The sequence below is a fragment of the Acytostelium subglobosum genome, assembly GCF_000787575.1.
Source record: "Acytostelium subglobosum LB1 DNA, scaffold: scaffold13, whole genome shotgun sequence".
Lineage (NCBI taxonomy): Eukaryota > Evosea > Eumycetozoa > Acytosteliales > Acytosteliaceae > Acytostelium > Acytostelium subglobosum.
Genome location: NW_012236520.1, coordinates 41,136 through 66,022, shown reverse-complemented (window position 1 = coordinate 66,022; position 24,887 = coordinate 41,136). Strand labels below are relative to the sequence as shown.

At 42.7% G+C, this 24,887-nt stretch overlaps 14 protein-coding genes across 14 annotated transcripts; 6 read left to right on the top strand and 8 right to left on the bottom strand.

The window, feature by feature from the left end:
- Positions 1-984: 984 nt before the first annotated feature.
- SAMD00019534_066830 (hypothetical protein) lies at positions 985-1,991 on the top strand (the record flags this gene model as incomplete). The annotated part of the gene is made up of 4 exons (XM_012897795.1): positions 985-1,287; positions 1,401-1,461; positions 1,535-1,718; positions 1,829-1,991. 4 exons carry the CDS (start codon positions 985-987, stop codon positions 1,989-1,991), a joined length of 711 nt encoding a protein of 236 aa, XP_012753249.1.
- A 339-nt stretch (positions 1,992-2,330) lies between these two features.
- SAMD00019534_066820 (hypothetical protein) lies at positions 2,331-2,930 on the top strand (the record flags this gene model as incomplete). The annotated part of the gene is made up of 1 exon (XM_012897794.1): positions 2,331-2,930. A coding segment is annotated over one exon (600 nt), but the record flags the coding sequence as incomplete, so codon positions are not given.
- Positions 2,931-3,035: 105 nt separating this feature from the next.
- On the bottom strand, positions 3,036-5,196 carry SAMD00019534_066810 (hypothetical protein; the record flags this gene model as incomplete). Its single annotated transcript, XM_012897793.1, has 3 exons — positions 3,036-3,392; positions 3,465-4,221; positions 4,289-5,196. The coding sequence occupies 3 exons, from the start codon at positions 5,194-5,196 to the stop codon at positions 3,036-3,038; spliced, it is 2,022 nt and encodes a 673-aa protein (XP_012753247.1).
- A 693-nt stretch (positions 5,197-5,889) lies between these two features.
- Positions 5,890-6,873, top strand: SAMD00019534_066800 (hypothetical protein; the record flags this gene model as incomplete). The annotated part of the gene is made up of 3 exons (XM_012897792.1): positions 5,890-5,953; positions 6,034-6,380; positions 6,460-6,873. 3 exons carry the CDS (start codon positions 5,890-5,892, stop codon positions 6,871-6,873), a joined length of 825 nt encoding a protein of 274 aa, XP_012753246.1.
- A 3,164-nt stretch (positions 6,874-10,037) lies between these two features.
- Positions 10,038-11,177, top strand: SAMD00019534_066790 (hypothetical protein; the record flags this gene model as incomplete). Its single annotated transcript, XM_012897791.1, has 3 exons — positions 10,038-10,214; positions 10,279-10,695; positions 10,785-11,177. 3 exons carry the CDS (start codon positions 10,038-10,040, stop codon positions 11,175-11,177), a joined length of 987 nt encoding a protein of 328 aa, XP_012753245.1.
- Positions 11,178-11,282: 105 nt separating this feature from the next.
- Positions 11,283-13,338, bottom strand: SAMD00019534_066780 (hypothetical protein; the record flags this gene model as incomplete). The annotated part of the gene is made up of 4 exons (XM_012897790.1): positions 11,283-11,381; positions 11,460-12,494; positions 12,557-13,114; positions 13,201-13,338. 4 exons carry the CDS (start codon positions 13,336-13,338, stop codon positions 11,283-11,285), a joined length of 1,830 nt encoding a protein of 609 aa, XP_012753244.1.
- A 363-nt stretch (positions 13,339-13,701) lies between these two features.
- Positions 13,702-14,953, bottom strand: SAMD00019534_066770 (hypothetical protein; the record flags this gene model as incomplete). The annotated part of the gene is made up of 3 exons (XM_012897789.1): positions 13,702-13,839; positions 13,913-14,032; positions 14,132-14,953. The coding sequence occupies 3 exons, from the start codon at positions 14,951-14,953 to the stop codon at positions 13,702-13,704; spliced, it is 1,080 nt and encodes a 359-aa protein (XP_012753243.1).
- Positions 14,954-15,178: 225 nt separating this feature from the next.
- SAMD00019534_066760 (hypothetical protein) lies at positions 15,179-15,943 on the top strand (the record flags this gene model as incomplete). Its single annotated transcript, XM_012897788.1, has 2 exons — positions 15,179-15,325; positions 15,404-15,943. 2 exons carry the CDS (start codon positions 15,179-15,181, stop codon positions 15,941-15,943), a joined length of 687 nt encoding a protein of 228 aa, XP_012753242.1.
- A 112-nt stretch (positions 15,944-16,055) lies between these two features.
- Positions 16,056-16,864, bottom strand: SAMD00019534_066750 (hypothetical protein; the record flags this gene model as incomplete). Its single annotated transcript, XM_012897787.1, has 3 exons — positions 16,056-16,155; positions 16,362-16,607; positions 16,686-16,864. Coding segments are annotated over 3 exons (525 nt in total), but the record flags the coding sequence as incomplete, so codon positions are not given.
- A 730-nt stretch (positions 16,865-17,594) lies between these two features.
- SAMD00019534_066740 (hypothetical protein) lies at positions 17,595-18,190 on the bottom strand (the record flags this gene model as incomplete). Its single annotated transcript, XM_012897786.1, has 4 exons — positions 17,595-17,632; positions 17,690-17,862; positions 17,939-18,026; positions 18,157-18,190. The coding sequence occupies 4 exons, from the start codon at positions 18,188-18,190 to the stop codon at positions 17,595-17,597; spliced, it is 333 nt and encodes a 110-aa protein (XP_012753240.1).
- Positions 18,191-18,518: 328 nt separating this feature from the next.
- Positions 18,519-19,688, bottom strand: SAMD00019534_066730 (hypothetical protein; the record flags this gene model as incomplete). Its single annotated transcript, XM_012897785.1, has 4 exons — positions 18,519-18,674; positions 18,766-18,977; positions 19,038-19,320; positions 19,380-19,688. The coding sequence occupies 4 exons, from the start codon at positions 19,686-19,688 to the stop codon at positions 18,519-18,521; spliced, it is 960 nt and encodes a 319-aa protein (XP_012753239.1).
- A 387-nt stretch (positions 19,689-20,075) lies between these two features.
- SAMD00019534_066720 (hypothetical protein) lies at positions 20,076-20,937 on the top strand (the record flags this gene model as incomplete). The annotated part of the gene is made up of 2 exons (XM_012897784.1): positions 20,076-20,177; positions 20,263-20,937. The coding sequence occupies 2 exons, from the start codon at positions 20,076-20,078 to the stop codon at positions 20,935-20,937; spliced, it is 777 nt and encodes a 258-aa protein (XP_012753238.1).
- Positions 20,938-21,069: 132 nt separating this feature from the next.
- On the bottom strand, positions 21,070-22,684 carry SAMD00019534_066710 (hypothetical protein; the record flags this gene model as incomplete). The annotated part of the gene is made up of 7 exons (XM_012897783.1): positions 21,070-21,122; positions 21,194-21,290; positions 21,357-21,571; positions 21,646-21,803; positions 21,891-22,110; positions 22,179-22,406; positions 22,483-22,684. 7 exons carry the CDS (start codon positions 22,682-22,684, stop codon positions 21,070-21,072), a joined length of 1,173 nt encoding a protein of 390 aa, XP_012753237.1.
- Positions 22,685-23,190: 506 nt separating this feature from the next.
- On the bottom strand, positions 23,191-24,552 carry SAMD00019534_066700 (hypothetical protein; the record flags this gene model as incomplete). The annotated part of the gene is made up of 5 exons (XM_012897782.1): positions 23,191-23,433; positions 23,523-23,651; positions 23,769-23,989; positions 24,065-24,342; positions 24,455-24,552. Coding segments are annotated over 5 exons (969 nt in total), but the record flags the coding sequence as incomplete, so codon positions are not given.
- Positions 24,553-24,887: the final 335 nt, after the last annotated feature.

Genomic DNA, 24,887 nt, shown 5'->3' with positions numbered 1-24,887 from the left:
CTTCCACCAGTCATCCGATTTTTTTTTTTTTTTTTTTTTTTTTTTTTTTTTTTTTTTTTTTTTTTTTGTTTGATTTTTCACCTGTCTCTTTGTCATTGGCTTGTAATGTGCAAACGACATCTCTATCTCCTTGACAAGCATATCCTCTTGCTCCGCCTCCAATAGTCGCTTGGTAGATGGGATGCCATTGTTGGCCAATGCCTTGGATATATCGCTTGGCCTGACATCATACTTTAGTGCCAACTGTTTATGTTGTATTGTATTATCCTCGTGCAATTCCTTAAAGACTTCCTCCATTCTCTCTTTATAGTCCTTTTTCTGTATCCTGGTTGGAGTATTTCTAAGAGGTACGCCTGACATGTCTTAAAAATGCTCGTAATAATAGTACATGTAGATGATATCAAAATGATCGTATAATTATATTTGTATAAGATATATTATATATGATTAGATAGTATATGATCTATAGAACAACAATATTATCTGTTTGTTTAATAATTTGGGAAATTAATTAAATGAATCACGTCTACAACTATCTCAGACCTGTAACCTTCATCATTCACGCACAAATATCCCCACAGAGAAATTACCCCCTGAAATTCCGAATACCTCAGGTGGGTGTCAGTTCAATGAATCGAAGAAGAATTGTTTGACACTCACACAGATAAATAATGACTCACACAGACAAGTCTGAATGAAGTAAATCCCTAAACGAATGACCACCATACCCTCTGAATTTAATCGATTGATATGTCTTTCTGCTGATTACGTCAAACAAATTCATCAGTAGTTAAAGGGAAGCAACATAGTTACTCTGTTCATCAATCAATGGTGTAAGGGTGATGAGTGATCCCTCATTATTGGATGTATTCCAATAAGATTGTTATGACACTTACTTGAAAATATCATATTGCCAACTTGACTTGAACTGTTCAGTTCGCAACTAGTTGTTCAGAGAGATAGAGATAGAGAGAGAGGTAGAGAATGAAGTTCTATCTAACTGGCTTTGGCAAGTTCAATGGCGTAGAGGATAATCCAACTACACATTTAATGAACAATATCGTTCAACATTATAAACAAACAACAACAACAACATCATCATCATCATTGCCAATTACAATCGATGTTGATACTGTTAGGTCTGCCCAACAACAACAACAACAACAACAACAGTGCAGCGTAGTAGTTGATATAGTTGGAGTCGACATACTTGAAGTGTCTGCTGTGTCTGCAAAGCAGAAGATCGATCAACTGGCACAGCAGTACCCAAACGACCACATCACTTTGGTATGTGTCATAATGATCTTTATAATATGATCAAGCTTTGTAACTGTTGTGTTGTTGCTGACCTCCATGATACGATGGTTATATATACCTTCCCCCCGAACAATCAATGATAGATACACTTTGGCGTAGACAGCAATGCTCAAGCATTCCGTCTTGAACGTTGTGGATGGAATGGTAAGTCTCACTCACTCAATCACTCATTCAATCATTCAATCACTCATTTATTCATTCATTCAATCATTCGTAGAGGCCAACTTTAGAGTTCCTGATGAACGTGGATGGCAACCAGCCAATGAATCAATCGATGCCAATGATACAAACAGTCATAATGTAACATCGATACCCATAACCAATGTTGTCAGCAACTTGTCACCAAAGCATTTGGTACAGCCATCAGACGATCCAGGTAGATTCATCTGTAATTATATCTAGTATGTATATATTCTGTTCATAATGTTGACCCAATCATCTCTAACAGTATTCAATCAATCAATCAATCAATCAATCAATCAATCAATCAATCAATCATTCATCACACTAGCTACCATTCACTGACACTATCGAAACAGAGTCAAGGTCGTGTTCACTCATTGTTTGTCCACGTTCCACCATTCCATGTCATATCAATGGACAAGCAGTTGGAGTTTGTCGTTGACCTCCTTCAGAACTTATCCACAACCTTGTGTAAATCAATCAATCAATAATTAACAATTGTAAATTACAGTTTGATTGATTCTTATGTCTTGCATTTGAGGTTGGACTTGTCATTCGAATGTTGTCAAGGTAATCCTTTGCTGTTACCAACATTCCATGGACTACGTTGGTACAGCCACGCCAATCTCCAATCTATCTCAAGTCAATGACATTGTGATGAAAATTGGAAGAAAGCTGTAACTTCCAAACAAAACTTTGAACACAAAAGGACAAAGGTGACCCATCACCAATCAAATTAATTAATAATCATAGTTATAACTAAACAATATAAATAAGATATGTCAACAACAGACTCAACAACAACAACAACAACAACAACAACACAGATAATTGCAGAACTGATGCATACAGTTCAGTTTGCAGCAATCAAACATAGAGATCAGAGAAGAAAGGACCAATATAACTCACCTTATATCAATCATCCAATTGGTGTAGCATGCAACGTGATCAACATTGGAAAGGTCTATGATCACGCCACTATTCAAGCCGCTTTGCTGCATGACACTGTGGAGGACACTGCCACCACTGAGCAGGAGCTCATCGATACATTTGGAGCACATGTAGCCCAGCTGGTAATGGACGTCACCGATGACAAGAAGCTCTCAAAGGTCGATCGCAAGAGGCATCAGATCGAGCACGCCCCACACATCCACCAGCAGGCCAAGATCGTCAAGATGGCCGACAAGCTCTACAATCTCAGCGACATTATAAACAACGCTCCAGCAGCCTGGTCTCTGGAGATCATCCAGGGCTACTTTGTCTGGGGCAAGGCTGTCTGCCAAGGTTTGCGTGGTGTCAACAAGGGATTGGAGGAAGCACTCGACAAGCTATTCGTATCCAACATCATCTACAAAGGACAATCCTACCCTGTCATCCCTTGCAAGCCAGAGGAGGAGACTGCATTCCTCGAGGGATACTACAAGTTGTTGAAGTAATCATGATCAATCGAACCTCGATCAATCAATCAACTAATCAATGAATCACTTCAATAAACATTATAATCCATCCATTGGACTGTATTTATTACAATCTCTTTAGGACGATCCAAGTCCAATTGACTTTAAGAATGGCTTCTCATCTGGTGTGCGACCAAGGAAGTTCTTGAGTGTGACATTGCTGTCCTGTGATCCACCGACAGCCAACACTTGATCTCTGAGTTTCTTGCCCAGCTCCTTGTTCATGACACCCTGCTCCTCGAACTTGGAGAAGATATCAAACGAGAACACCTCGCTCCACATGTACGAGTAGTAGGCTGCATCGTATCCAAACAAATGACCAAAGGTAGCACTTGGATTGGTGCCAGGTTGGTTCTGGATCATAGCAATATCCCTTGCCATCTCTGCCCATATGGCCTCTGTCTTTTCAAAGCTATCAACATCATTGGAGTGAATCTGAGAGTTGATGGATAGATGGATGTTAGTGTCGTGATCAATCAATCAATCTGACAAATCAACCGAACTTACTCTCTGATCGAAACTACTGAAGAGCAACTGACGGAGGTAGAAGAGTGAGATGTTCAGGTTCTTGGAATCCAGCATCTTCTTGATGAGGTCGGCTGGCAACTTCTTGGAGTGATCCTTGTAGTGGCCAGACAGTCTGTCGAGGACGGCAGCATCCCAACACCAGTTCTCAAAGAGTTGCGAGGGACACTCGACAAAGTCGCGCTCCACGCTTGTACCCGAGAAGTTGGAGTACTTGACGGTCGTGTTGATGTTGTGCATCACGTGTCCAAACTCGTGGAAGAAGGTGACGACCTCGTCGTGCGTCAGCAACGAGGGCGCTGTCTCGGTGGACTTTGTGAAGTTGCACACCATGATGGGCACGGGTAGCTGACGTGCACCGGGACGGTTGAAGCCGGGCTGCGAGGGCCAGACGGCAAAGTGAGTATACTTTCCATCGCGTGGATAGAGGTCCAGGAAGAAGTAGCCCATGAGCTCTCCGTTGGCAGTGCTGTCGGTAACTGAGTAGAGTTTGACCTCTGGATGCCACAACTCGAATGGTGCCGCTACCTCCTGGAACTTGACGCCAAGCAGGTCTTGATAGACATCAAAGATTCCCTGACACACCAACTCGAATGGGAAGTAAGCCTTGACGAGATTGTTGTCCACACTGTAATCCTTGACCAACATCATATTGTTGTAATATCCATACTCGTACGACTTGATCTCTGGCTCGGGCAATGGCAAGCCTCTCTCCTTATAATCCTGTGCCTTCAGTTGACTGAGTGATCAGGGAGTGATTGGTGAGTGATTGGATTGGCGTACAACTAATCCAGAAATGTACATACCTCAACTTCTCCAACTCAATGATGGCGTATGGCTTGAGGAGCTCGATCATTCTCTTTTGGAATGCACGGACGTTGGCTGGAGACTTGGCCATGTTGTATTGGGTGACGACGGCGCTCCACTCCTCCTTGCCTTGGAGTGCGGCTGCCTCCCTGCGCAGCTTGAGTGTCTTGCTCAAGATGTCCACGTTGGTGTCGAGACATCTGCTGCCATAGGTATACTCGATCTTCTTACGAGTCTCAGTCACCTCGCAGTACTTCATCGCGGGCATGTACTCTGGCGCCTTGCAAGTGACAATGAACTTGCCGTCGGTAGTGCGCTCCAGTGAGTCGATGATGTCGTCGGGGATGCCCTTGAGCTGCTCCCTGGTGAACTCATTTCTGGACTTGTCCTCGGCAACGTTCTTGCCAAACGCAATGGACAGGTCACTGATGGCGGACTTGATCTCCTTTAGCTTCTCTCTCTTCTCGGCTGGCAATTGCAGACCATTCTTCTCAAAGGCCTCCAATGTCTTGGTGACCAGACGCTGCTGTTCGGCGTCAAGCGCGTCCTTGTAGTTGGGGTTGGCCTCGACAAAGTCGGCAAAGGCGCGGTAGAGGTCGACACGCGAGAACGTGTTGATCTGGTACTTTGACAGCGTGGATTGTGCATCGTTGGATGCGTCACGCAGCTCCTTGGACACGGCGACGTTGGCAGGGAATGTCAAAGAGTGCTCCTCTAGTGTGAAAATGTTATCGATGCGATCCAACTCGACGTAGGTGTTCTCAAAGGTCTTCTTGTCGACTGGAATATCGATGATTGCCTTTAGAGCTTCGTCGTGTGACTTGATCAAAGCATTGACACGTGGTTCAATCTCCTCTGGTTTTGAGGCCAATCTAAACTTTATCGCTTGTATTATCTGTTCAGACATCTTATTATTATTATTCTTGTTATTATTTGTTGTTGTTGATGTTGTTGTTGATGTAGAGTATTGATGTCTTTGTTTTGATAATGATATTAATGTTGTTGGTACTGATGTTGATTTGTAATATGATGATTGATAGTTTATATGTATGTTGTTGTTGTTGTTGATGTTTACAAGTAAGTGGTTGTTATAATTGAATGTACTTCTTCTTTGAGGGCTCAGTGAGAATGAAGTTGATGTGGTTAAAGGTGATGACTGCGCAATAGTACTACTTCGAAGATTAATGGTGTGTGAGAAGAACTTATTGATTGATTTGGTGATGTTCAACATGTTTGTGTTCGAATCGCCTGTTTTGTTATTGGGACACAAGTATTATTATCTACCCCAACTATAATATTTGTTTGAATAAATGAATGATTGATTGATTGATTGAATGATCAAATTGTACTATAACTTGGTTGTTTGATGTATATATATATATATATTTATACATATATTTATCACTAATGGTTGTGCTAACTAAATTCAAAAGGGAGAGAGGGTCTCTTCGTCGGCTTCGTCTTCTTTGAGGTGTGGTGAAGTCCAACTTTGGATGTATGAATGAATCTTGTGATGACGGCTTTCATTGATTGATTACACATACACATACACATATATCTTTATTATTACTTATAATATATATATACACATATATCAATCATGTCTGAGGAGAAACTGATGGAGATAGAGGCACTTGGTGCCATCTATATGGATAGCTTTCAAGGTAGGTTGAGCTTAATATCAATTTATCTAAGACTCATAATGAATGCTTCTCTTATCACTTACTCACTCGCTCTCTCACAGTGATCAACGATGATAATATACAGATAACTCTACTGCCAAACCCAAGTGGAGAAGACAACCATGGTATGATAATCATTGTTGCTGTTATTGTCATCAACGCGTTGATGAATGCGCATACAGATTCACTAACATATGACACAACTAATGATGATGATGATGATGATGATGATGATTATACAGTTGGTGTGATACTAGACATTAAATATACAGCAGACTATCCCAACTCAGTACCAATTATCGAGTTGATACCAACTGAGAAGTTGACAAAGGATAGAATAGAAGGACTCATTTCAGATGTAAACAATCAAGCCACAGAGAACATAGGTACATCAATGATATTTATATTGGTATGCATCATCGAGTCGAATCAAGTTGACAATGAACATGGCCTCAAACATACTCACTTACACTCAATCATCATTTAAGGCTGGAACAATCAAAGAATGGTTGGACAACAATAATACTGATTTGGTAGAACAGGAGGATGATGAGGCAGAGGAGTCATCATCAGAGGAAGAGGAATACGTATTTGAAGGTACACCAGTGACAATTGACACGTTTAAGGAGTGGAGAAAGCGATTCCTGGCAGAGATGCAGCCAATGAAGAAGGAGGTCGCCGCAAGCAAGTTGAACAAACTGACGGGTCGTCAGCTGTTTGAGATCGACTCGACGCTGATCCTGTCCGACTCCAAGTTCATGGAGGAGGGCGAGGAGACATCAAACATCTCTGCCTCGACCGTCAAGCCCAAGCTCGAAGATGTTGCAGCACAAGTCGACTGGAGTCTATTTGGAAACGATGACCTGCCCGAAGACCTTGATGATATTGAAGAGGATAATTGATCGATCGAATAGAGTTGTGTCATGGTCATGGTCTTGGTCATGGTCATGTGTTGTTGGCTAAAGTTGGCAACGTGGCGAGCGAACGAATCTAGATTCGCTGATCAAAGTAACAATCAAACACCATTGACATGCTTACATCCTTATATCCACATTAAAGCTACGACAATAGTTGGTTGGTTGGTTGGCCAATGGATTGTCACTCGTCAAGCCCATGCTACCAATAATCAATCACATCAATAATGGACATGCACTGAGTTGTGGTGAGAAGGTCACATGTTCATTCACAAGACAATCGATCATTTACTTTGGTGTGATTGAAGGTTGTAGTTATCATTAAGTCAAACATTCAATATAGTCGATGGTTGGTAACCGAAGTTGACCATCACAGAGGTCTATGTGAGTCCTCTCCTAGCGTTACCAGACCTTTTCGTTTGCCCTCCATTCACTTATGACGTGAATGGTTATGTCATCATGCTTGGATATGGTGCCGAACTCTACTATGAGAGAGTTGACTTGGAGACTTTGGAATCGTTCAATACGACACTTCCGCTCCGTCTGGGCAATGACAACATCGCCTTTGTTGCCTCCCACTAACTACTCATTTTTGCATACATCATCATCCCTGAGATATTTGATCAGAGTTGAAGTAAATGAGGGAACTCAAGTAGGTAAATCAAATATTAACCAGCCTGTTCCTCTCACCTCGTCCATGGGTATTAAATCAACAGTGAACTACAGTGTCAATAATAGAACAAACAGAACCTAACATAATATATATGCGATTGTAGAGTGATTTATTGATTGGATGACCAACTGACGAGATGGATAAACGACCTCGGTTGTGGAAGACCCTGTTAGATGGTGGATGATGAACAAACTAGACTCCTTGGTCATCTTGTGTACACAAGAAGTTGACCAGTTCCAGCTGGTTTGCAATTGATTGATTGATTGGAATGTCCATGGATGTTAACAATCAATCAATGCAGTGCACATCCGGATGTGCCAATCATGGTCACAATGTGTCCATCTCTGTTTGAGTATGGTCCACCTGATGATGCTGAGCGTAGCTTCAATCACTTGGATGGTGTGATGTTGGTTGACTACGCAGCATTCATGCAATGCGATGCCTTTGGCTGACAGAGGGGGTTCTTTAGATACCCATCTCATTCACATCGGGATTGTTGTTGTCTGTCTTGCTGAACTTGAGTGCGCCACCCTCTGCAACACTAATGGATATTCCAAGTGAGTCCAGCTCCTCAGTGTTTGCAATTCCTTGCATCCTAAGGTTCTCAATCACTGCCTGGTTCTCTGGATTCTCATCACAGAGGTTCCTGATTGCAAATACTGACCATTCCTTGATGTCTATACATGAGGGTGAGAGTGCCTTGTTAGTTTGATCAAGTAAGATAGAATTGGAAGACCCTTACATCGATTGTTTGGATCAATCTTGCAATGATTGAGGATTAGATGTATGCCTCCAAGCTCCCTGATCTCATCTTGATTGCCCTTGTTCTTGTAGGCCAGGTTGCCAAGTATTCTGATGATCTCCTTCTTGAAGTCCTTGTCCTGGGCATTCTCATCCGCCTCCTTCACTTGCTCGCGGAGCGATGATGAGGGCTCAGGATTGCTGTGGAGTGTACCAATGCACACAGCGACCAGGCCATTCTTTCTCAACACAGTGTTGAGATCATCTCTCTGATCGCCGAGTGATTGAACGACACTCAACATCTCATCACTGTAGCATGAGACATTGGCCAATATCTTGAAGATGAAGTAGATGGCACTGAAATCATGCTCATTCAAACGTGTAACGGTCTTGACATTGCTGGCGGCACCGCTGCGCTTAAAGTCCATGTTGTAGAGTATGGTCAACTCCTTCAAAAGGAAGACACAACACTCAAGATTGATGATGGCATCGCTCTCTACAAAGTCCATGACATGCTTCTCCTTGTTCACCATGGCATCCAACAAGTTCAGCAATAGTACCTGGTATTTGTTTGTTCTTCCAGCCATGTGATCATCGTCCTCCTCCACCACCTCTTCATGGTCGTCCACCTGTGGCTGCTGTGCATTGACACCATCCTCACCAAACACACCCTGGAAGATAGGATGTTGTTTGATGTCCTTGAGCTGTGGCTGTGTCTTTGCAAAGTTGTCATCGCCAAACTGAGTGTAGAGCTCAATAAAGTGTTGTCCAGCTTGGAACAATGATTTGAAGATGAGATGACTCCAATGGAATAGTTGATGATGATCATCAGTGTCCTGATTGAATCGTTCAATCGAGTTGGCAATCTCTGGCAACAGACTGAAACCACCATTCACCAGATCCCTGCGTCTCTGATCACTGTTGCACACAAGATTGTACAACAACATCAATACACTTGATAGTCTGACAGCGTCCTCCTTCACTCCATTCAATATCGCCCTGTAATGGTAATGGATGGTCAGTCACCATATGTTCACAACAACAACATCAAACAAACTTACTCGAGCTTGGAGGGGAAGATTAGTGACCAGAGATGTGATTGAGTGTCATTGTTGGAGACGATTGAGTTGATCAATAGTTGAATGGTGGCAGTGTATTGATTGGAGTTGGTAGTGTTGACCAATTGATTGATTGACCATGTGATCAGTGCATCAGCAGTGCTACCAGATAGTATGATCCTCCTCTGATTGTCAGCATTCTGAGCACATAGATTACGTAATAATCTTGTACCCAATAACATAACCTTTGTATGATCCAATGATACTGTGTTGAGCGCATCCTGTTGTTGTGCCACCAAGTATGCCGAGAGTTGGTTGATCACATCTGTCTCTGAACCAATGTAATCCCTTACATCTGACTCTTTGGTCAATGTCAGAAGGTCTGTCAAGCTAGATACAGCCAGAGAGGTTTCGGTCTCTGGCTGCTGCTGCTGCTTGAGAGCATTGATCAATGAATGTGCCGATTGGTTGGCCGAGAATGACATTGTATATGTATGTGTATGTATGTATATTCAAGTAAGTGTACAAGTTGGAATGAATGAATGAATGAGTGAGTGACTTTGAGAAACATGAACGAAAGTTGAAGTTAGTTTCAAATTTGAGAAGTGGCCCATTTCTTATCAATCATTTCATTCATTCATTCATTTGGCATTCAACCAAACAGATATATTTTAATAACAATGAGTGATACAAGTAATGCAGCAAAGAAGGAGTTACCATTCTTCTTTGGTGACTCTAATGATAATGATGATAAAAGATTGAATGATAGTGGCGATGAAAAGTTCAGTGCGGATGAGGCTGACGATGATGCTGGTAGCGATCTAGAAGACTTCATCCCTCCACCTTCAGACACAATGGTAAGTGAGTTGGTCACGCTCATCATTAATGGTACTCCCTAACACTAACATACATCATACTTAGGATGCTATGCCACAACAGATAATGAATAGGGCGGGACGTGGAGGAGGAAATACAGGTGTAAAGGGTGTGTTGGCAGACTATGCTGAGCATCAGGAGAAGAAGAGACAGGAGTTTGTAATGGATAAGGAGTTGAGGAAACAGATGGTACAAAAGATGGCGGTCACTGTGAAGGATAACCCTGCGAATCAACAACAGCAGCAGCAACAAGAGGAGGAGGATGAGGAGGATGAAGATCTCAAACGACTAAAGGAGCAGCGTCTGGCACAGTTCAGAAAGCAGCAACAGCAACACCAACACCCTGCCATGCCCAAGAACAAGACATTCGGATTCCTCAAGCAGATCAACAAGAAGGAGTACGTCGAAGAGATTGACAACGAGCCTCCCCATGTATTTGTAATTGTACATCTTTATCAGAATGTATGTGTGGACGTCTATCAATCAATCAATCTATAACTGGATGGAACTATCCCTCTCAATACTAATCCACATACATGCATGTACAACAGTACATCCCAGAGTGCATTGCGTTGAACCAACACTTGTCACAACTGGCTATTAAGTATCGACATATTAAGTTCCTCAAGATTCTATCGACTGAGGCAAAGGCTGATTATCACGATGAGGCACTGCCCTCGCTGTTGGTATACATTGGAGGCAATCTATTGGTGTCATTCATACCGATCACCGAAGACTTGGAGCGCAACTTTGTCAAGGAGGATCTGGAGCTATTGTTGGCGAGCTACGACATCATCCCCCAGCCCAAGGCAGAGCGTTGGGAGACATCACTGTCACAGAACCGTGGCGGCAACAACAACATCAGCGGAACCTATATCAATACAGCATCAGGGCGTGGTGGAGATCATGGTAGTGATGACTCTGACCGCGATGACTCTGACTAACCTATGATCAATCCCCTGAACACAATCATGGATGGATGGATGGATTTCCTCGTCCAAAGGTGGATACTATTATTATTATTATTATTATTAATACTACACAGCTCCCTACCAAACCTTCTTGTAGGGGATGGGATGTGCTTCGGTGTTGAATACATATTCGCTCAATGGTACTACACTAGAGTCTGCAAACAGCAAGTAGAAGTACTGGATGTGATGAGATAGTAGTTTGTTAGTAAGCTGATCGATCAATCAATCCCAATCCAATCAAATAAGGGAACATACCTTCATAGTCTCTGCTAAGAAGAATGATTGTTGGATATCATCCTTGTTGGCTGGATTGTTAACATCCTTGAGACCAACGTATCCATTGGGTGTCTTGCAGTGTTCCTCCAGTGATTGGAATATAGTCCATCCCCAGTCTTGATACTTGGGGTTGCCAGTGATACGCCATAGGTAGAACAGAGACTCGACGGTCTCTGGACGCAAGATGTACTTGGCCTCGCCCAGATGGCCGTAGATCTGATGTGATCCGTCCGCTGGGTCAAAGTAGGTGGTCTCGGCACCCAGACCCGTCTTGCTGTTGAAGTAGGTCTGCACGCATGTGTTAGTGATGTTCTCGGCCATCTCGAGATGGATGGCGTTGAGCTCGGGATCGCCAGAGATGTTGGCGGCGACGCCCAGCGCGAACATGCCTCCTGACATGCACGCCAAATGCTCCATTGTGTGTGTCTTTGTTCCATGCTTGTTGATGGACAGGAAGCCCTCGCCCTTCTTTGACACCTCGTACAGGTGCTTGCGCATGCCCTCCACCGAGTCCAAATACATCCTCTTGTACATGTCGTGCTGGGGATGGCTGTCATCAGTGTACATCCACATCTTGAGCAGATATTCGTAGAAGGAGTCGGCCATCGAGCCCATCGAGAGCGTGTCGACGCAGAACGAGTTCTGGTTGAGATAGATGGGGAATAGGCCGTCGACCTTACCATTCATCGAGTCGAGACGCTCCAGGATCGTAGTCGCCTTCTCGTTATAGATCGGGTTGCCTGTCACCTTGGACAGGTGTGTGAACTCGATGAAGAGCGTGCCGACATCAGCCAAGATCAAGCAGCCGCCTGTCCAGGGTGCGATCTTTGACGTGCCCTTGGCAAAGTTGATGTAGGTGTTCGGGAATGCTGCTCCCGCTGGCCATGCTTGCAGCAGAATGATTCCAATATCCTCAGCCTTGTCCAAGAACATCTTATCCTTTGTCTGTTCATACATCGCCAAGTATCCTCCAAGCATTCTGATTGTTACTTCAAACACAGACAATCCTTCGCCCTACAGTTATGATATGTGATGTGAGCGAGTGATCAATCAATCAATCAATCAATCAAACATACAGTATCGATCCTGTGATCAAGCTTTGTGGCAATCCATTCGCGAGCAACCTCAAACTCCTTTTCCAGACCCATGAAGTAGAGTGTGTCCATGCCATCGACGATGGAGAGTCCGAGATGGAACCAGTTCTTGCCTTTCCTTGATAGAGGAGTCAGCTCGTCCCAGCCCATGGCAAACTGGACGTACTTGTCCCAGGCAAACTTCATCGCGCTCCTGACTGCATTGGCGCGCTCGATATTCTTATCGCGATTCTCTTCGTACGACTGTCTCGTCCTATCGAATGGATTGAATTTGTAATTGTTGGTCGTATGTTGTTGCTGTTCGTCGCCCTTGTTCACTTCCTCGCCGACGCCACCGCCTCCCTCCTTATTCTTATCCTCGATCATTGGCACTCCATTGTTTGCAGCATCATCCAATCCCAATGTCTGTGCAGCCGCTATCGTAATAGTAGATGTACCCAGTGGTGTCTCCACGTCGCCACCAGGAATATGTTGTTGATGTTGAGTATTCTTTGTTGTAAATGTATCCTTATCTCTAACCTTCTTTGTTATGTTACTGACCTGTATATAGTTGTTGTGTACATGTATTAGTGAGTCACTAATCAATCAATCAATCAATCAATCAATCAATCAATCAATGTACATACTAATACATTCTGCCACTTAATAGATATCTTTGGTGGCTCTGTCGGTCTTTTGGTATCGAAACTAAGAATAGTGATTGATCCAATCAAGAAGATGACGGTGAACATCGCCAATACTATATTCTTCCTGATTACAACCATTCTTAATTATATGTATAATATATTTATATGTACACAAAACAGATAGATGAATGATAGATTGATTAGATTCGTCATTCAATCAAAAATAAAAGGGGTCTGGTTCGTGTCAGCATCACACACCCTTTGCCTCAACGTCGACTACGTTGCGAGCCAAAACAAGCTCACTTTTTTGGACATCGCCAGGTGTGATTGGGTGATGAGAATGCTGGAGAATGATCATTGAATACCATCAAATATCAAATATCTGATGACAATCAATAATGTCGAATAATAGAATGTTATAACTATGCCACATGGTCATATCATGCCACATAGTCTAATTCTTCTGACCAACTCCAATAAGGGAAATTATAAATTACTCCATTAATGCTTTGTCAATTTATCGGATATAGTGTAGGATTGTCTGACAATGGTTGGATCATATACCTCCCATCTAGAAGCTGGGAAGATATGTTTGTTCTTATCATACCATGATTTCTCAACTACCTTGGCAGCATGTGTCTACACACCAGGATGAATCAACATGTTAGAATGATTGATTGAAAGGTGGATTGATGGATGGAAGGGAACTTACCTCATCCTTCTCAACAGAAGCATCGCTCACTAGTCTAACATCATCATGTACATCAAACTTGAATAGAGGTCCACTCTTGCCTCTTGCTTTCTCAACGATCAGGTCATAGAATGAATAGTTCTGGAAAGATTGATTGGTTGATGGGACGGGAAATAGAGAGGTCAGTCAAAACTGAACTGGATGAGACAATAGTGTCTACTACTCTGTAGCAGTACATACATGTGGTATTATAAGATCCTCCTTGATGAACATCATATGGTCGACAGTTACACCTCTCAACTCTTTGAACTCCTGTCGGACACGCTCCAGGAACTTGTCGATTGTGGTACCCTTGTTACATTGAAGTTGTCTACGATGTCCACTGCCATCCCAATAACTGTATGTGATCTCTACGACCTCTGCCTTAATCTTTTCTTGCTCCTCAGTCCAGATGCGCGCTAGTCTATCGCGCTCGCGTTGTTCAAACTCCTCTCGCTCCTGGTCTGGCAAGAAGTCTGTGTTTACCAATGGGTTCTTTCCAAACATCTTTGGCTTGCTGCTGGTGCCTGTACTTGTGGCTGCCACCGTTGGCTGCTCATCCGTCGCAGATGATTCGCCATTGCTCGGTGCTACAGTGGTTGTATCATTGGTCTTCTTTTCCTTATGCTTCTGCTCTTCCTCTTCTTGCTCTTCCTCGTCCATATCAAACGATAGAGTATTCTTTGCAATCATTTGTTTCTTCTTCTTCCTTTGTTGATCGGCCTTTTCTGCAGCCTCTCTCTTCTTGTCATTGGCTGGGTTCTTTTCATTGGTACTACTGCTGTTGCTAGCAGTGTTTGTTTGCTTGTTAAACTCGTTCATTGATACTAGACCGCCTGTCTTGATTACATTGTTGGCATCATTACCAGATTCAAACTTCTGGCTTATACTGACTACAGAGTTCTTTGCCTCCTCCTTCAACTTCTCCTTCATCTTATTGAGTTCCTTCATTTCATTCTCTCTCTTCTTCTCAAACATCCTTATCCTCATACCGTCTCCCTCTCCACCTTTATACTCTGCCATCTTATTATTATCTGTAGTACAATGAATGAATGAATGGACGAATAATATGATATTTGTATGTTAGTTGTATGAATGTATGTACATTAATTAATGAGGTTGATGAGTTGACAGCAACTCCTTTTGAAAATCTGCCAATGATGTGGACGAGGATGTCACTTGTTTCGTTTCATTCGTCAGTCGCACAACCCTACCTAAACATATATACACAGAATAATAGATAAATAGATGGCTGACAGCGATGACGATGATTTGTCTTTGAGACCTGACACATTGGCTGTATTACAGCAGTTCTTGAAAGAACAATCTGCTCAACAAGAGACAGAACAACAGGGAACAGACATTGGCGAGGATTGGAACCTCTCTCAGTTTTGGGTACGTGCAGCTGCGCAGTGGATCGTAATGCACAACTCGAGTACTCATTCATTCATCCATTCATTCATTCATACATAGTACGAACCATCAACATCACAACATGTTGCAGAGACTATAGCAAAAGAGATAGAGGGAGAGGGAAAGAAGCGAGTGCTGTTCCTATCGACACCATCTATATTCAAAGCAGTACATCAAGACGAAGCACTGTCTAAGCAGTTGGACTACCATCTGTTTGAGTATGATAAGCGTTTCGGAGTGTTTGGCGACAGGTTCCGCTTCTACGACTACAGGGATCCAGTTGGCTTCCCAGCGAGCTACAAACAATCATTCGACTACATCTGCTTTGATCCACCCTTTCTCAGCCAAGAGTGCATTGAAAAGGTGGCACTGAGCATAGAGGCGCTGTCACACGCCTCTACCCGACTGCTCATTCTCACTGGTCGCATTCAGTGGCCACACATCAATCGACTCTTTGCCAACATGCGCGTCTGTAAATTCAAGCCCGAGCATCCACGTCTCCAGAATGACTTCTTCTGCTGCTCCAACTACGACTCTGAGCAGCTTGGAAGAGAGGAGGAGGGTGTTTCCAATACCGCCAGCACAAGCAGTAGTAGTTGAAGCTGGACACATTGGAATAAAGTGATACAGGAGGAGAAAGGTGACTTTATTGGTTGTTTGGTTGTTTTTTTGATTGGTTGTTGGACGTTATTGTTACTGGGCTGGATGCTTAGAGGTTTCCTCCGCATGATCCACAGAACTTGGCGCCAGCGGTGGCCTTGGTGCCACATGATCCACAGAAACCTGGGGTTGGACCAGTGCTGATTGGGACTCTGTTGGTTGATTGGTGAAGGTATAGTATTAGTATCAATGTTGTCAATGTTATAGCAGAGCAGAGTTCTCACAACTTCCAACTCCAGCAGCCCTCCTTCCTTCCTCCAGTCTTGTTGTTGTTATTGCTCTCTCATCACCCTCCACTCTCACTCTCTCTCTCTCTCTCTCATCACTCTCTCCATCTTTGTTTGGAACAATGCTCTACTGTGGTCTGGCTGGGACAGCGCTTGGCTTGCCACCTCCGGAAACGAGTCTCTTAACGGCCTGGATGTTCTGGATGACTTGGTTCAAGTTCTTGGCCTCAAAGAGGTCAACAGTCATGAAAAGGTCGGTGGTGGCCATACCAAGACCTCTGCAGAAAGCGAGGTAGTTTCCAATGTTCTCCATCTGGACGAATGGAGCAGCAGATGGGGAGCTCTTGCATGAACCTGGCTTAATCTTGTTGGCAAACCTTTATGTGATTGGTTGATTGAAAGAATGGTTGGCATCATACTTGGAGAAGGAGGAGTAGGTAGTATCATATACTTACTTGCAGAGAATGACACCAGACTTCAGGGCCTCAGCAAAGGACTTGCCAGCTGGGAGTGGCTCACCAAGGGTGGACTCGATGTATGCAATGCTGTCCTTCTCGAGGTTGCTGTCGTAGAGAGCCTCTCTCTTGGCAGCCAAATCAGCATCCAATCCAAAGTGGTAGTTAGTATCAGTCATTATATTATATGTTATGTATTATTATATCTTTTAGTCTTAGACTTTATGATGTAGTGAGTGAGTTAGATTGATGAAGTGTGTTGTTGTTGAAGGATGAGTGTTGTTGCTGAAGCAGAATGGAATGGGTTTGTTGAACAGCCATCACCCAACAATTTTAAAAATAAATTATGTTTTTTGATCAATTTTGATGGGTAATTTTCATTGAATGTAAGAAATACTTGTAGTTGTAGTGTCTGTTGTTGTGTTCACGAGGGAGTCTTTGGTGGATAGACAACACGACTTGACAACCTTGTTTTAGTCTATGTTTAGCGTGTGCAAAGCCTATCAACGAGGTTAATTAATTAATTCAGGATGGACAGGACAGGACAGGACAAGACAGGGAATGGTAATGAGATGATGAGTTTGTAACTTGTAGATTTATGTACACAACTCTTGTGAAGTAGTAGTTTTAGTAGTTGTTGTTGTTGGTGCTAAAGATTGTTGATCGCGTGTTGTCGTGCTCCTGTTGTGTTATACGATGCTGTTTGTTTCATTCCAAAACCGCCTTGTTAAAGGTTGAGATGTTGGAGTTCATTACAATGAGTAACAATCCAGGTCAAGTCAAGATTGTTTGTGATGACTTGTTTGTTTGGATTGCCACCCAGAGGTTGTTCGTATCAAGAGTTTGACGGTATTGATTCAGTCTAGCACATAGGTATTATTGTGATCCTATGCGCTAAACCTATCTTGATCACCCACTTCGCACTGTGCAGGATGCTATATGTGTCTCTAAAGTTAGTGATGGTTGATCGAGTTGATGTTGTTATTGATGTTGTTTACACATACGTATAGACTTCATGGTGCCCATTCTACCGCCACCGCCGCCAGCGCCTCCACCTCTTCCATATCCTCCGCCACCTCCACCACCTCCTCCACCATATCCGCCAAAACCATCGCTTCCTCCTCTTCCCTTGTTCTTATATTTCTCTGTGGCAGGGTCTGATACCAATGTGTGGAAGCTAAATAAACGTTTGAGTCAAATGAACGATAATGTTAACAATGAATCTTCTCTCTCCTTTGTTATGTTGTACATACAATGCTAGAATCTGATTCAGAATGAACCAAAAGTACTCTCTTATTGTCTTTATGCTCCAGAATGTCTTCTTTGTCACTGTTCCATTCTCTGTATGTTTATGTATCCAATCAATGTATGTATTGATCAATATATTGTGTTCAAATCACTACTACTGCTGTAGCTGCTACTGCTGCAGCTGCTGCTGTTCGAGTGCATGCATATCATTATCATAACATACGTGAGACATATGTTGAACGACTATCAACATCCATTATATATTAAAGTAGGATTTATAAATCTGTGTTTTTGTGTGGCTCCACAGTATCGCCTATATCTATGTACAATCGCAATACTAATACTGTATATATATATATATTATTATAACAATAGAACAATGAATGATCCAATATTGTGTGTTCTAGAATGAAATACACAGAGTGACGCGTCACCCAACATTGCTAGCTTCCAATTTCTCAACTTTACCACAAACACACACAAACATACAAACTGACTTGTGCTCAAATGGACGGGAAATGCATTCATTGGGTTTATTTGGCAATGACCAGAGCCAAAAGTGATGTTGATTGATTGATTGATTGATTACTTGCGAGCAGTGGCATAGTTATCGATGAACCATTGAGCACTGACCTTGACTGCCTCCTTCATTGGTGTGAAGGTCAGGTCTGGGTAAAGTGATCTAAGCTTCTTGTTGCTGGCTGTCTTCTTGAACTGACCATCAGCCTTGCTTGTATCAAACTAAAGTTATATAATGAGGCACATGTATGATTAGTGTTGTGTAATGATGATTGATTGATTGGATTGAATGATTGAATGATTGGATACATACGACAATCTTTCCTTGGAAGTTCATTGCCTCGGCAATTGTGTGAGCAACGTCGGCAATTGAAACCTCATCGGCCTCATCAACGGATAGAATGATTGGGTCCAACTCCTCATACTTGTCCAACACCCAGACAAACAACTTGGCCAGGTCCAATGAGTAGACAAACTGACGCAGTGGCTTACCAGTACCATAGATGACCAAGTCAGTGTTATCCTCTATCAATGATTATTACAATGTTAGTCAGTTGTTTGATTATCTTGATTGATTATACTCACTCATGGCATTGTAGGTCTTGTGAATCAAACCTGGAATGACATGGCTGTCAGCCAGATGGTAGTTGTCATGTGGACCATAGATGTTGGTTGGAATGACAGTAGTGAACTTGCAGCCATGCTGTGCGTTGTAGGCACGAGACAACACATCGATCATTCTCTTGGCATAGGCATAGCCTTCGTTTGAGAAATGAGGTGGGCCATTATGGACCATAGTCTCATCGATTGGATAAGTAGTCTTGTCTGGGAAGATGCAAGTTGACAGACATGATACACACTTGACAACCTGTTGATCGAATGAATGAGTATATGCTGTATTTGATTGATTGACCATCACTGACATACCTTGAACTCATGGCAACAGGCCAATATATTATCATTGATTGCGATGTTCTCGCGGAAGAACTCGACCTTGTACTTCATGTTGGAGAAGAGACCTCCGACACGGGCGGCAAGATGAATGACATGGGTTGGCTTGTATTTCCTAAAGATGGCTTGGGTCTGCTCCAATGATCTCAAGTCACCGTCTGCCGATCGCAAGTAGACCCACTGTTCATCCTTTCTCGCATCGCCCTGTTGTTGGATATAGGCTTCAATACCTTTTCCAACCAGACCAGTGCCACCAGTGACCATAACGACCTTTTGTGCAGACATCCTTATTTTATATGTTTATATATCACGTAGTAATAACTTAGAAGTACTTGTAATAATGAGTGAATGAATGCGTGAATAAGTTAGTGAGTTGGAGTGAAATGAAATGAAAAATGAGGCACAAACAAGGTGCCAACGTTGTCGTTTTTGAAGATGAAATGGAGAAAGTGGTTGATTCTAGGTCTTTTTGTGTGTCTTTTCAAAGTTTTGGTTCAGATATTGCTTTGGCTTCTTGAACAACATCAACCTTCATTTAGAATGATAGCTTTGTATATTCGATCAAATAATTATATTTATAATAATCTTACAAGGAATAGAATAACAACTTTAACATCATTATTATCAAACTTCAATCATCACCAACATCAACAACATCATTATTTCAGAAACATGTCCACTACAACAACCGCACCTGCATCAACCACAGTATCAATCAGAGGTGAGAATGTACCCGTCACACTGGTACCATCACTAGATGTACCAATCCAGACTGTAATGTATATTAATTGATTAATTGATTGAATGATTGAATGATTGAATGATACTAACTCAATGAATGAATGAATGATAATGACAGGCTGTGAATGCACCAAACTTCCAAAAGTGGATCAAGAAGATGGATAAGCAGGATCAGTTGAAGGTTAACTCGATACTTATTCAATCGATTGATATGTTTGGACCAAATGTAGGATTCTTGAAGTTTAAGGCAGAGGTACATGCGCTGCCAGAGAAGAGACCTGTGCCAGGTATCATCTTTTGTAGAGGTGGATCTGTGGCAATCTTGGTCATTCTGACCTCCAAGGAGACTGGCAAGGAGTACTCGTTGCTAACGGTGCAGACTAGAGTGCCCGCCGCCACATTCGCATACAGTGAGATCCCCGCCGGCATGCTCGATGGCAGTGGACACTTTGCTGGCGTGGCCGCCAAGGAGATGAAGGAGGAGACTGGAATCGATGTCACTGAGGACAGGCTGATAGACATGACCAAGCTGGCCTTTGGCGACAGTGCTGAGGGCATGTACCCCAGTCCCGGTGGCTGTGACGAGTTCATCAGATTGTTCCTGTTCCGCGACACGCTGGAGCAGGCCAAGATCGATGAGTTGCAGAACAAACTCACTGGATGTCTCTCTGAGAACGAGTCGATCACCCTGCACGTCGTGCCCTTTGACGAGCTTTGGAGAAGAAGTCCGGATGGCAAGACCCTGTCATCACTCTTCCTGTACGAGAAGCTTAGAGCTGAGAAGAAGTTGTAAATGTTGTTGTCAAAGGATTGACTTTATTAATGGTCCTGGCGATGGATGGATGGTCACAGTGCAAGGCATGGCAGGGCAGGGCAGGTGGTGTATGTATAACGTAACTCCTCCTCACAGAGGACACCCCGATCACTACTTGTTGGTGGCATTGATGTTGTACACTCCAATAAAGTTGTTGTACAAGTCTAATATTATAACATGGATGGTGTTAGTATCCATGTCCATTCAATCCAATCAATCAATCAATCAAACTTACTTCCAATGTAGACCAATCCATCCCTCTCCATTGCAGATGTCACTGTCTTGAAATGTGAGTTCTTGGCAGATTGCAATGTTTGAATGATGTCGCCAGTCTAGTGATTGAGTGAGGTAGAGTCAGTGATGGTTCCAGTGACCGAATCAATATTCAATCAACTTACATTGGAGTTGGCAATGGCAACAAATGGGGGACTGATGGGAGGAACAAAGAATGGTAGTCTAAAGATTGACCTCTTGATCATTGGATATTGAAGGAAAAAGTCAAGTATCCAGGTCCTTCCACCATAAATACCAATGTAAAGTCTGTTATCCTGGCCCAGTCTAATTCCATCTGGGAAGCCTGGCAAGTCACTTATGAACACTGATGCCTTTCCAGCTATGATTGATTGATTGATGGATGGGTCAGGAACCATGCCACTCACACACTCATTCATTCGTTCGATTGCATACCATTTGGACCTGATATCCAGTATCTCCATATCTTGAATGTAGCAGTCTCTGCGACAAACACACTCTCATTGTTCTGATCCATTGTCACTCCATTGGCATACTGCAATCCATCAATGAGCACTTTGACTTCCTTAGTCTTTGGGTTGTAAGAGAGTAGTCTAGTTGTTAAGAGTTGGTGAGTTAGTGAGTGAATGAGTGATATCACATGTAGTTGGATAGGACTGGTGACCTGTCATATGACATACTTTCCATTGGGATTTGAACTGATGCATGAGAACATTGATGGAAGTTGAGTGTTCCAATCACCTTGACTATCATATATTGGAGCTATTGATGAGCTGTCTGAGAAGTATACCATTCCATCAGGGGCTGATGTAACATCATTAATGAAAGTCAACTTCTTTCCACCATAACTTGTTACCAATAGTGTAGCCTCCTTTGTATCCTTGTCCACACGGATCAAACCTACAGTCATTGATTGATAGATTGAGTCAGTGATTGAATGAGATACATCAAGGCGAGCAAGATCATACCCTTGACTGCATCGGCCACCAATAAGTTATCATCATGATCAAAGTGGATACCAAGTGGACGTCCTCCATGGAACAATGTCTTGCTCTCATGAATGACATTGGAACCATTGGTATACAGTGCACTAAGTGTGATTGGTGCCTCAATATATCTAATCTCTCCAGACTTTAATGAGAAGTATACATCACCTCTCTTGTTAATTGTGATTGATTCTGGTCCCTCATGGATACCTTGTTGTTGTGTAATGTGTAAGTCAGTCACATGGTAACAATCAATCTTGTTTGATCAGATGGATGGTACACATACCTAGTTCAATGTATTGAGTGTTGGCCTCTAATAGTTGGTTGGGTGCGTATGGACCTTCTCTGCTTGGTATGGGACCAGTGATGAATGGTCGGAACTCAATGTCAGGTGTCAATCTATGTGTGAACAGACCCAACGGTGGATAGTATGACAGTGTTCCAATGTACACTGCCAAACAAAGTAGCAATGCACTCAATGTACTCATTGCCATTTCTTATTACTTATAACTTATTACTTATTATTATCTCTATTCTAACCCTACTAACTTACTTAATAATGATGGTAACAAGTGTTCATCAATGATGATCTTCATCATACTCACATTAAAATGATCCGGTGCCCTTCGATGGATCGACTGATCAAGCCCAACCCCACACTCACACGCGAAGTGTGACGATTCGCAGATTGAGGCCCAATCAAACCCACACAATTTGGTCCACAACATGGTGTCAATTGATGGGTCAGTCAGTCGAGGACAAGGAAGGAATGAAGTAAGGATAAAGGGGAAGGGGGAGAGGTATGTATTGATGGATGGTGATGTCTTAGACGGAACCGATGGATGAGAAGGATGGCTGATGGCCACCAGAGTCATCTCCATAGTCGTCATTGTTGGCCTCGATTGGCGTTGTACAGTATGGTGAATTATTGATGCCATTGTAGAGTGCAGGCGCAGGACTGTTCTTGAATAGTAGCGATGTGGTCTCCTCGTCAGAGTCGTAGCGCTGTGGGTCCATAAACAGACGTGCCAGGACCGCCTGGCTGCTGATTGTGAGTGATCACGCGGCCTGGTGGCGCCTGTCCAGTGGTCGGTGATGGGTAGTACTGATTGCTCTTGCGCAGACCACCGATCTGAGTCGTTGGTATCCTCCAGAATAGTACAAGTATCAGAATATATGGTAATATTTCCCAAATGAAGAACATAACAATGACTATAATACTCTGTGCCAGTGATTGCTATATGATTGATTGATTGAGTGAGTGAGTGAGTAAGTGGATGGAATGATACCATGAGTGTGAGTGTGATTGATGGATTGGATACTTACACATCCGAGGTCAATGCTTGGAATGCTTCCAATGGCAGAGACAAAGTCAAAGACACATCTTGATGTGAAGCAAAGGAATATTATGAATGTGATTGGTATAATGGACATTGGAAGTTGTGATTGTAATTGCTAAAAGAATGATTGAGTGGAATGAGTGGAATGATTCCAGGTGTGGAGGTATGTTAGTGAGTGAATGTTCCATCGACTCCATTCCAAGTGATGTATCATGATCATTGTGATATTTACAGCGCTCTTTGTAGACTTGATTATCCTGTTTAGTCTCCATCCATATACTGCCAAGATTGTGACGAGTAGAAGGAAGACAACACCAGACAATATGTACATCAGTTGATCCATCTGGTTCAACTGCTGGTCAGTTGCGCCTCCACAATCGCCATTACTACCACTGCCACTCGATGATGGTGTCGGTTGATTGAGTGAGTCCTTATAATCGAATGCGATCCAAACTTTGATTGATCAGGTGGGTTGGATTGAGGTCAGATATTATCCGGGATGGAATGATTCCATTTATATATACATACCACATTGAAGTACAAGGAGTACAGTATTGACACAGACATAGATTATAGTGAATAACTTCTTGGTGGACTGCTCCCAAGTCTTACGATGCACGACATGTGCGTAAAAGAGCACCAACAATGAGTAGGTGGCAAACTGGATGTTGATTGGTATGTTGAGCAATAGATTGCTGACCAGTCCATTAGTGTCCACGTAGAATGTCAGCCAGAACACTGATCGCAGAACACCCCATAGCAGTCCAAGGAACAAGAATCCAAACCTGAATGAGAACTTCTTATGTCTAATATTGAGTGTGAGTGAGTGTGAGTGTGGGCTGAGGCTTGAGGCTTGAGGCTTGAGGCTGAGGCTGAGGCTTAGGCTTCAGGTCCTGGTCCTAACTGGACTTAACATACTTATTATATATGATCCTTCCAATTTGGAAAGCAACAACTAATGTGATTGAAATATACAGAACAAATAATGGAAATGTGATTGAAGTAAACCAGATCATGTTTGTTTGATTGATTGATTGAATGATCTGTACACACTCGAGTGTTAAGCTTTCATTTACTCCTCGTTATATCTCTTTATCTCTTTAGTATGTGTATCTGTATGTTTTTGTGTATCTGTAAATATATGTAATATACTGGGGTATGTTGTTGAGTCCTCACAGCTACTACTACTACTTCTACAACAACAAGGTGAATGTGAAAGGATGTCAATTAATGATTGTGAATGATCAATCACACTCAATCAATCAAACAATCACACACATACAACACAATAATACAGTTAGGTATGCACCACCCTCTCGATGGCAACAGCACAGAAAGTTAGGATGAAAGA